The 11,663-nt window shown below is 38.5% G+C and overlaps 1 protein-coding gene across 4 annotated transcripts in view; it reads right to left on the bottom strand.

The window, feature by feature from the left end:
• Window positions 1–2,022: 2,022 nt before the first annotated feature.
• Window positions 2,023–11,663, bottom strand: part of LOC107701962 (zinc finger protein 532-like) — a 19,770-nt gene continuing 10,129 nt past the window's right edge. For all 4 annotated transcript variants that reach the window (XM_016504132.1, XM_016504129.1, XM_016504131.1 and 1 more), the window contains 8 exons: window positions 7,629–9,894; window positions 6,953–7,134; window positions 6,123–6,299; window positions 4,871–5,033; window positions 4,248–4,553; window positions 3,978–4,090; window positions 3,669–3,810; window positions 2,023–2,680 (listed from right to left, as the gene is read on the bottom strand). In XM_016504132.1, the coding sequence (XP_016359618.1) occupies window positions 2,162–2,680; window positions 3,669–3,810; window positions 3,978–4,090; window positions 4,248–4,553; window positions 4,871–5,033; window positions 6,123–6,299; window positions 6,953–7,134; window positions 7,629–9,869 (3,843 nt within the window). In that variant the 5' untranslated portion in view covers window positions 9,870–9,894 and the 3' untranslated portion in view covers window positions 2,023–2,161. The remainder of the gene's footprint in view (window positions 2,681–3,668; window positions 3,811–3,977; window positions 4,091–4,247; window positions 4,554–4,870; window positions 5,034–6,122; window positions 6,300–6,952; window positions 7,135–7,628; window positions 9,895–11,663) is intronic.

Here is an 11,663-nt window from a genome sequence, read left to right as displayed (position 1 = left end):
CCCCCAAAACAAAATCAAGACTTTGTAAAAGAGCATAATAGGACCCCTTTAAAGATATTTTTTCTAACATCCACCACCACAAAAGCCCCAGATTTACAGTGAATAATTACAAATTTAAGTCACTTTTTAAGTCAAGATTAAGTCACCAATCACATCGCTGCATTTCACAGTGGTCCCTTATTCTGATTTTAAAGGTCCACTGAAATGCTTAGAAATACGCAGCGTTACTCTCGCACGCTTTCGCAATCCGTTCCCTCGGGTTTGTAAACTGTACTCGCGGATTCATGCAGCAAGCTCCTAGGTAACCTACAGTTAACAAATCATATTGTATAATAGCGTTCGTTTATATCACAGCTTGGGCTAGAGCCGTTGAGCTCAGCCTCCGTAAAGCCGCATTTGACAGGATATGCCAGCCACAATCTCATCCATATTGCTATAAATATAACATTATACTAACACCCCAAAAAACTTTAATTTTGATTTCATGGGGACTTTAAATTCCCTTGTAACCATGGTGACCAAGACCAGTGGCTGAAAGGGAATTGCTTTCAGGCTAATTAAAATGAGGCAAAGCAAGAGCTGAAGCACACAAACTCCATACCAGTTTAGACATGTTATATATTTTTGTGTATGTATCATTTATTAATGATAATGTTGTTTGCACAAACAAAGTCTACCGAACATCAGCAAGACATTCTATAAAACAGAACAACCACCCACCATGAATGGCTTCTCTCATGCACATTTGCATCCTCAAAAGTACTAATTTATCCAAAGGAAAAGCAGAACAAAATACTGAGTTTCGAGAACAAATGAAAATCGTGAACTAGTACTGAGCTCCTCATGAAGTGAAACGTTGAAATGAAATGAGTTAAGAGGGGGAAAAAATGCAATTACCCTAGAAATTTTAAAAAGAAATTTTACAGCACGTTCCAAATTTTGACCAAAACATTAATTTATAGTGAAGGCAGCATTTGTTGCGCTTTTTTCCCTTTTTCACACTTAGCATGTGAGTCAGTTGAACACCAAACTTGAGACTTTTCCATGACATGCTGCTCTAAAAAAACAAACAAAAAAAAAGCACGTACATTGGCTTGATGACTTTCGAGCGCCAGAGGCACTTGACCACACTTTAGTATACCAGCACTTATGAATTACTGATTTCAGGAACGAGAAAACACGAGTGGGGCGTCCTACTTTGGAGTTCATGTGTAAAGAAGGAACGTTGGTTTTAAATAAATCAGGACATATTCAGGATTCGTTTCAGTTGTACTCTGCAGGGCAAATTGGTCTTGGATTCAAATTACAAATAAAAGCTTCCCAAAGTACCTCAAAATTAAATGGGCATGAATCCGAAATGTGGTTCTTGATAAGTTGAGACACTGTAGTGTGATAATAATCCAAAACACAAATGCAATCAAACATAAGTTATGATTTGGAGCAAGCTGCCTGAGAAGAAATGAAGTGCGAAGAATCGTCCGGCTGTGACGACACCTTAAAGTTAAAAAGCACATATTGATTCAACACGACCTCTTGGCAGTGGCTGAGATATATCAATTTAAATAACTACTTTCATGTCTTGTTCTTCCGTAGTGCTAAATTATAGTAGTTTTGAATGGACGACTAATTCACAAAACAGAAATGCACCATAAAAAGCTTTCAGGCTCAATTCCACATCCGGTTCTTCCGTCAAACGCCATTTTCGGCTGCTTTAGGAGACGCTATTCCTGCTTGTGTTGTAGGTTGCGGACTGATTGTCCTTTCAGAGCGCAAAATGTCTCACTGAGAAGTGTAACTGTGACATTCTGTGCACTTTTTTTTTTAGCAGCAGTTCGGAAACTGGGACCGAAAGCATCCCAAGACTGAGACAGCCGTTTGGACAGCATCTGTTCCCACGAGAAAACAACGAGAACTCTCAAAAATAGAAAATAAAAAGGATGAATACTTTCCGTACCCACTGTATATATATATATATATATATGTATATGTATGTATGTATATTTATATATATATATGTATACGTATGCACAACAAATGAGCATACAAAGGGGCCAGAATGAAGGAATACAACGTCAAACGCTTCTATACGTGCTCTATTACAACACAGACAAATAATTCCTTGCAAACCAACATCCATCCACTAGGGGGCACTACCTCGCTCTTACTTCTCAGCTGCACTCAGCCGTTTGGACTTAATAAAGGCCATTCCGTGTGTCCGCATGTGTGTGTTCAAGGCTCCCTCCGTTTCAAAAGTTTTTGAACATACTTTACATTGAGTATCTGGGATACCGTCGTTGGCGTCCGGGTTGGGCGTGTTCTCTTGTTGCTCGCTGTGTCGCCTGAGTCCTTGGGCCTCCTTCAGCTTGTGCACGATGAACAGGTGTCGGGCGAGGGAGTTGTGCGAGGTGTAGCACAGGCCACATTCGCGGCACTGGTAGGACGAGACGTCGGTCTTGTGCTGGGGAATGTGCTCGTGGAAACGCACAATGTCCTCTGTGGTGAAGCTACACACTGCGCATTTGTGTGTCTTGAAGACGTTGATCTTTAGCTTCTTTAGAGGTTGTGAGGATGAGCTCTTGGACCGCTGAGCGGAAGTCACCTCTCCTCCGGCCTCCTCCACTTCCTCTTCCCTCTGAGCGTCCTCATCTTCAGAGTGGAGCTTTCGTTTAGGACTGGGGACCTGAAGATACAAAATGACAACATTTTATGCAATGCTGCAATAAAACTTTTATTAGACTTTTAATAAATACACTGAATTTAGCTGATAAATATTTTCATGTTAGGGCAGATAACTGATAATGACAGATATTATATTACATTATAATTTAATATAAAATAATTGATATTTAATATTTTGTTAACCAGTCATTAACACAGAACACAACATCCATTTTTTATACTGTACATTATAAATTACACTTACCATTGTTACAAAATTAGAGTTTTCAAATATTAACTTTAAATGAAAATAAAGGTATTTTAAATTTAAAATGTGAGAAATTAGCATGTGATTAAATATCCAATTTTGACCTATAACGATAAATAAAAATAATATGTATATATTGTGCATCTCTCATGAAAAAAAGACTGCATCTTCATAAGGTCATATATATATATATATATACAATACAGTTCAAAAGTTTAGGGTCAGAATTATTATTTTTTAATCAATACTTTTATTCAGCAAGTATAAATTACATTGATCAAAAGTGACAGTAAAGATATTCATAATGTTACAATTAATTTATATTTCAAATTAATGCTGATTTTTTACTTTCTGTTCATCAAAGAATCCTGAAAAAAAAAACAGCAGCACAACTGTTTTCAATATTGGTAATATTACCAATTTTATTAATATTAATATTAATATTATAACATGTGACACTGAAGACTGGAGGAATGATGCTGAAAATACAGCTTAAAATCACAGGAATGAATTTCATTTTAAAATACACCAAATTAGAAAACAGTTCTTTTAAATTGTAATATTTTTTTACTGTATCAAATAAATGCAACCTTGTTGAGCATAAGATTATTCTCTCAAAAACATAAAAAAAACAAAATCTTACAGACTCCAAACTTTTGAATGGTCGTGTACATCTGTCTAATACCCTTGCAATAGTCCCAGTCAATACAGATCTAAATGTGCAAGTCTGTTCACTGGTTACCTGTTCTTTGTCTGGGGTGGCCTCTGTGCTGCTGGAATCTGCCGGAAGCTTGGCCTCTGTGTCTTTGATGCCATGCATCAACTGAATGTGTTTCTCTAGCAGCAGTCTTTTGGTGAAAGTGCGACTGGGTTCTGCGCAGTGTCTGAGGAAACCCAAGAGAGATCTGTTTGACACTCGTAAGTGTTTGTGATTAGCTTTAATGCAAAATTAAGTGTCTTAAGCTTGAAAATGCAGAATTGTGAATTGAATTCACAAGCACAGATGAAACTAATGGAAATTCTGACGGGTCCAGAAACACATGATACTCACGGACATGAGTAGACCTTCCGTAGGCCCTTGTGTTTGATTCGGTTGTGTCTACATAAACTGTGAGAAGAACTGAAAGACTTTTCACACTGTCGACAAGGATGCTTTTTCAGTTGCTGGTGTAGCAGAAAGAAAAAGATTAATTATAATCATGCCAATATGTGTGCAATAATGTACATGAATTCAGCACGGTTCATAATGTGTCCTAAAGCCCTGGGTCTCAATCATGAGACTCATGGGTTTGAAACATCTATTAAAACAGCTATATTTTACCTTCCCATGCTCTCTTTTCACGTGAGAGATGAAGACTTCTCTCTGTGTAAACAAGCGGTCACACTCCCTGCAGGTCCAGCCAGGGCAGGAGGTGGACAATGGGGCTTTTTTAGGAAGGTCTGTCCCATTACTATTCTTTTTTGTTGGGGGTGTTGGCTTTTTCTCTCCCTTCTCAAGGCTGTTGATAGAGACGGCCTCTTTGCTGTTGCTATTCAGGCTCATGGAATTAGTAGGTTTGGAGCTGAGAGGAAGATTGATGCCCAGATTTGGAGGGCCCTCGATAGTCTTTAAGATGCCGTGCATGGACTTGAAAGAAAAAAATAATTGTTAGATTAATAAAATAACAAATAATAATACAATTATTTTATACAGTGGTGTGAAAAAGTGTTGGCCCCCTTCCTATGACTAATATTTAAATTTGTTTGATGATCTGAAACATTAAAGTGTGACAAACATGCAAAAAAATAAGAAATCAGGAAGGGGGCCAACACTTTTTCACACCACTGTATGTATTTTTATGTAAGATTAATTTTAAAATAATTAATGAATTTCAATGACTTGTTAATACAATATGTGATGGCATATGACAGTTAATAACAATTTCCACTGATTTATTCCCTTACTTTAATATGATCCAACATGAGCTGCTTTTGGGCGTAGTGCATCGAACAGTCCGGACACTTGAAGACAGACACCTTCTGACTGGAAATGTGCTGGTCAAAGTGCGTGTAGAGCAAAGTCTGCTGGGTAAAAACGGTGTCACACATGGAACACTTGTAGATCAGCCTGCAAAACAACACACATCAGTGAAGAGACTACTTTCTAAAATGCTTGGTTGCTTGTTTTTGCTTGTGTAGGTGTTCATTCCTATTTCTCATTACAAGGTTCAATACCTCAGTCCGAACAAAACAAACAACATTTTCTCCCTCTCTCTAGAATAAATATATTGTTGTGTTGAAGGAATTATGATTGTTGAAAGTGCCATACTGAAACTTGTCAGCTCATTTATGTGTCAAACACCTGCATTAAAGGTTTGCGTTGTCAATAAGCCAGCTGATCATGTTTCCAAAATGGTTACAGGTAACACAGGAAGTGCAAACAAACCATCTGGCCTTTTCATTAACAAGTGCTGATGAACACAACAGGCCTTCTGGGGGGTGGTGGGGTTTAAAGAGAGGACACAGCAAATTAAAGTCACTGTGCATAATTTCTTTCTGCACCTGAAAAGGTCAGTGGCGTTTGAGTTCTAAAGGAACAGATTTGACACACCTATTGAGTTTCCCTCCATTCTACTACTACTAAGAATTACTGCAAGATTGTTTTGTCATAAAGATGGCAGTGTTTAGTGCAAAGCGTCCGTTTGCACTGTAAGAAAATAACGTTACAGCTGGATAGTGTTTTATTTTAATAAAAAAAAACAATCCACGAAGCATAAATGGCCATCGGTAACATCTGCAATAAACATTATTACACAGCTCTATGAAATACTTGATTCTAATTGGTCAATCACTGCAATCTGAGGTCAGAAATTTTTGTTTAACTGTATAACTATCCATTTTCCAAGAAAAAAAGCTGTGCAAGCTGCATGTCACAGTCTTTCGTCTCACATAATACAATTACTTCAACTTAAATCAATATTTCATGTCCATCTACTCATTTGGTAAGTAATAAATAGAATAAAAGATCTGATGACCCAGTTGGGTTTATTTTGGTATAATGAATGGTTATTTATACATTATCGCTAACTTAACTATCTGGTTTCTCAAAAAAATTGTTTCCATCTTCAAAACAATGAGAAAGAACAATAGAAACTGGACAATGAATCACAAAGACACTATTTTATTAATTCTATGAATTTATAAATAAAAGACTCACTTGGGCTCTCCAATTTTAACTCCTGGATGCTGGGTGTAGGCATGGGAATGTGTACCGGGGGCCGATTTAAAAGCCATGGGGCAGATGGGGCATTTGTAGAAGATTTCACAGTGGGATCCCTGAATGTGTGACTTGAGAGCAGCAACGTCAGCGAAGATGACACTACAATGAACACAGCTATGGCCAAAGAAGAAAAAAGAAAGTGTTACTCTTGAATATAACCTAACCCTCTTTTTTGTTTCCATAACCGATGCCAGTCACCTTTAATGCAGCATCAATCATGGGCGAATGGCAGAATAATAACAGTGAATAGCTCCATGATTGCCATTTTGAAAGCATGAGTCCTCATTTCATGTTCCACTCAAAACCAATTAAACACTTAGGCACATTTTGTATTTCAATGCATGTTTTATGCACAAATAGAAGCTTTTATGCCAACTCAGAAATAAGAACAGAGACTGAGGTCAGTAGATGTGGATACACTCATCTCAGAATTTGGTTCAATACACAATACTGAAGTTGTGATTCAATACTCACAATATTTAGTTCTTGTAAAAGAATACCTGATTTATCACAATATGTTTTTCATATCCACAATGCATGTTGTCACATTTTTTAGTTTAATTGTGATGGGTTATATTGTGGCATGATGTATTGTTACACCCCTAGTGGTCAATGACGATAACTACACAGTTTTGCTGATATCTGTGTAAGGTTAAAATTCTCCAGTGTTTAGCATAAATAAATAAATAAACATTTCATTTACTTGCAAAGAAGCCATTTCTCGAAAGTTTGTAGCTTTTTATTTTAGAGAATAATGCAGTACTAACCGGTAGCCCACTCGGCGTGTGTAGTGCAGGCAGTTCTTGGTCACATGAGACTGAAAATGGACTGATCGACAGATAGCTCCACATTCAGGGCAGATATATGGAGACTTGTGCTGATGGACCCGCTGATGGGAAGCAAAGCTACACTGGTTTGGCAGTAGCATTTGGCAAATGGTGCAGGTTTTCTGTTTCAGTTGAAGGAAATGCACAAGCAAATTGTTCAAAATATCTTTAACTCAACTTTTAACTACTTCTGTAAATAAAAGAGGAAGCCAGTATTGTACTCGAGACTGGACTCTCATCTGACCCTCTTCTGGGGCTGGTTGCATAAACTGCTTAGACTAGTCTTAAAAAGTTAGCCATCTAATTTGTTTTCTTCTAGACTGACTTTAAACAGTTATGACCAGTTACAAAAATGTCGATTGGCCCAATATTAATCAGAAAAGTGAGACTGATTATCTCTTGTCTAACTGCTAGTTGGTCAAACTAGTTCTTAAGACATAGCCTTAACATAGTGGCTATGTTTATGCAACCGGCCCCAGGTCTTGGTCTTGACCCCGAACTCAACCTACTCAAGTCTCGGCCTGGACTTGTACTCAAATAAACTGGTCTCGACTACAATGCTGATAAAGCTGATGACCAATTCAGCTCTTACATCACAATTAGTCTATGTACCCACCTGTCCACTGGATTCAGGAGCCTGCTGGTAGTGCATTGCAAGAGATGACTCTTCTTGAAATGTCTCATTACATTCCAAGCACTTTAGACTCGATCTGCAGACCTTGGAGACATCCTTATCTAGGGGCATGGCAGCCACAACAGGGGCCGAAGAGGGTGCTGAGATCACCATTGTTGGGTTTCCTTTCCCTGGACTCCCCACTATGGAGGATCCAAGGTTAGCTGAAGAGGTGGGAGCACTGGAGGTTACTGATGGCGCAAGGATCATCTGGTCAGCTGGAATTGGCTTTAAGATGAGATGAGAACACTGCATGACAACCCCTTTGTCTTTGTGGCCCCTAGCATGTGATAGAAGGCTGCACTTGTTGTAGAAGACTAGGTTTTTGGCGCAGTGGTTGCAAGTGACCTCAATGCGGACACTTCTACGGTCATAATGTTGAGTGAGGCTTTTTTCCAGGGCAAAGGAATCACCACATTCCAAGCATTTGTATCCCCGGGATGGTAAAGATATACAGGCAGAAATCGGAGGGCTGAGATTGGGTACATAAACTGGCACAGGGTTAATGCTACTCAAAACTTTATTGAAGGCCTCTACCACTGAGCTCTGGGAGCTGGTTAGGACCTGGACCCGAGACACTTTCTTCTGTTGTTGTTGGGCCAACATGGCTTGCTTGATGGTTTGTTGGGGCTTGGTCAGGACCTGGTGGAGTTCAGCCACTGATGCATTCTGAGGCAAGAGATTTAAGTTGGTTAGGTGGACAGTCTTTGGCACAAGTTTGGTGTTTGTTAGGCAGGAAGCAGGCACCATGACAGTTTGTTGCTGAATGGCATTAGCAGCTTTAAGGATGGCACTGCTGACACTCTGAACAGATGCCGCTGGTATGACAGTGGCCTTTACAGTCGTATTGTTGGCAAGTTTCAGGTTAATCACTTGGGAGCCTGCCGTCTTAACGGCTGAGACAGGTAAGAAGGCAGTGGCCACGGGCTTGATGGTCATTTGTTTAGTTACCTCAATGGCAGAGCCTCCAGAAGTTGCTACTACTGTGGTTGGCAAAGTTCTCGTGGGAGATGAGAAAACAGAAGGCGAGGTTGAAGAGGACAGCAGAGAAGAGACGACATTGGGTGAAGAATCAATACCTTTCTTCAAGATTTCAGGTTCAAACTCGGGCAGAACTCTGGTAACTGTCCTCTTGATCTGCCCAGAAGATGTCTTGATCGTTTTGATGCGGACTTTAGGAATGACTGGTATAGATCCTGCTGGAGATGCAGGAGACTCTTTGCTGCTGCTTTCACTGGTAACACTGCAGGGACTCTCAGGTTGTTTTGAGAGCACCTTCTTGCCAAGCTCCAGAGCTGACTCCTGCTCTGGTGATTTATCCGTAACCTTTGGGATCTCTTTAGCCTCTCTGGGTGAATCTTGAGGTGTGGCTAGGGATTCTGGAGACATTGCTTCTGTGCTAGCTTTCTTTGCACTAAGTGCTGCAATTGCAGCAATGCAGGATGAGAGCTTTGCAGATGATTTGGCCTTGGCTTGGGAGAGTTTGGTCACATTTAACTCAACGACTGGTTCTTCAGGCTCTTTTGCTTGGGATCTTTCTTTGGAGTGCTCCACAGTTTTTCTTGGTTTTTGAGATTCACAGCCATTAGTGCTACTATTCTCAACTTTCATGTGATTGTAATTGCCATTTGTTCTTGGCATAGATGGACCATCTGGTTTGGTGTGTTGAGAACGAGGCTCTTCCGTTTTTGAACTCAGACCGGTTAGAGGGTTTGGTCTAAACTGTAAATTACTTTGTTTGTCGGCAGGGTCATCTACTTCAATCTTGTCATCATCATCAAACTCCTCTGCACTAGAGATGGGACTGAACTGGTTGAATGTGGAGATATTTCCTGCCATCCCATGGATTTCGCATTTTTGAAGCTTATCGCTCTCTTTATTGTATCTGTTGTTGGGTGACATGGGCAAGAAACCGTTGTGCAGTCCATTTCCTACAGTGGGATGGGCATCCTTTTCTGAGAGATGTTCAGTGGCATCAAAATTCCGGACGTTCTTAACAATAACACTAACCCCAACATCTGGACCAGAGGAGACATGGGAGTCCTCGTCATGGTGGGCATTGTGTTTGAGTTGTCCCTCATGATCATCATGGCCGGACTCAATGGCAGCCTTGGGATCAACCATATCAGGAATGTCAAAGGCCGCAAGCAGATCATCAAAGTCTGGGGTTTTCATGTCACCCATGGTCTTATGAGAATGAGCTAAACACCTTGGAGAAACAAGGGAAAGAAATTCCATATTACTATTAAAAAAGTACACAAAACTTCCTGATTAGACTGTAATGAAAGGACAGCAGCAAGAAGTGCTTAAAGCCTATTAAAAATGATTAGATTTAAGACAAGAAAGATAATATTGACAATAGAAATGAACTACACAATACATAAAATATATAAATCCATTGTTAAATGTCTTCAAGGCATTACAATTTTTCAAAAGCTGCACCAAAATGAAGAAACTGCAACTTTTATACTATCATGCTTAAAAAATTCTGTCAAACGGGCAGCATTTTTAATGAAATTCCAGATGAAGGTAGCAAAACTCTTAAAATGCAACTGATATAATCTGACTGCTTGTCCTTTTTCATCCTCACTGATCTCCAACAAGCCTTCATGGTTTAATCTTCTCATTAAGATCATAATTCACTTTACATAAGATCCAAAAAATGTTTAAAAATGCTATTCAGAGATGTAGAAACCTCTTTATGTGAATGACTAATGTGTGCTATATTTAAACCTGCCTGTATGTATCATAAAAAGCACCTCTCACAGGAGACACAATTTTAGTCAGTTAAATGCATGTAAATAAAAATGGAAATGTGAACTATTTAGACATGGCATACTGTAGTCTACCAGTAAATACATCTGTATATAGAAGGCTCTGAAAATGGTAAGAATGGCCCAAATACAACATGTAGAACATAAACTAAACATTAAAAAGGAGAGAAACAGAAAACTGTATCTTTGCAACCAAATTTGATGTACAGCGCTATAAAAACGTATTTGTTTTCCCCAAAGAAAGTCAAAATGCTGAATTGATTAAGCCTGAGCATGTTTTGCACTTTTTTGGTTAATAAAATGTTATTAAATTCATTCATTTGTATACTACAAAAAAGTAACAAATAAAGGATTTAAACACAGGAAATGAATAAAGGATTAATATCCTTTATTCATTATTAATGTTAGTAAATTCATTAATTTGTATACTACAAAAAAATAACAAATAAAGGATTTAAATACAGGAAATGAATAAAGGATTAATATATAAAATAAAATAAAAATAATAAGACCATATTGTGTGAAATATACATTTTGTAAAAAATTATAATTTTCCCCTGAATAATTTATTTTTGAGTTTATTTAAAGCTGCAGTCCGTAGGTTTTGCCTCTTTGTCGCCATCTCTGTTTGAAAACCTGGAATTGCAGCTGTGTGCGGAATTATCTAGCTTGCCTGGGTTGTGAGTCAGCACGGCTCCAGCGCGGATGAATCTAATGTTCTGAAGAGTATGTGTGGCAGTCAGTCACCGGTGTGGATATTTACTGTACTTCGCAATCACAGATTCTAGCCTACGTCTTGGAATATGACCCAAATAAGAATTTTCACCGTATATTGCCATCTGAACAAGTAAGTAACAAGTCTGCCACGTTTGTTCTGACCAACTGAGGGGAAAAATCATTACCATAAATCTCGCTACCAATGGTGATTAAATCTAAAGATCGGTTAGCTCATATCACATCAAACCGTTCAAATTATTATTATTGATATACTTTATTCTCAAATTGTTAATGTTAACAACATCAGCATTGGTGACTATGAGTATAGTGTGTATTAACGTGTAGATTTCAATTTCTGCACAGTCTAATCTAATTGTCATACCATTCGAATTTCATATTATAGAAATTAGAAATTATTAGAAATTATTTTAACCCAAAGAGCAAATTATGCTCTCTTCGAACTGGTTTTATACAAATCTCAAATCTT

This window comes from Sinocyclocheilus anshuiensis, unplaced genomic scaffold, assembly GCF_001515605.1.
Source record: "Sinocyclocheilus anshuiensis isolate Anshui unplaced genomic scaffold, SAMN03320099.WGS_v1.1 scaffold1184, whole genome shotgun sequence".
NCBI classification, from domain to species: domain Eukaryota; kingdom Metazoa; phylum Chordata; class Actinopteri; order Cypriniformes; family Cyprinidae; genus Sinocyclocheilus; species Sinocyclocheilus anshuiensis.
This window is presented reverse-complemented; position numbering and strand designations above follow the sequence as displayed.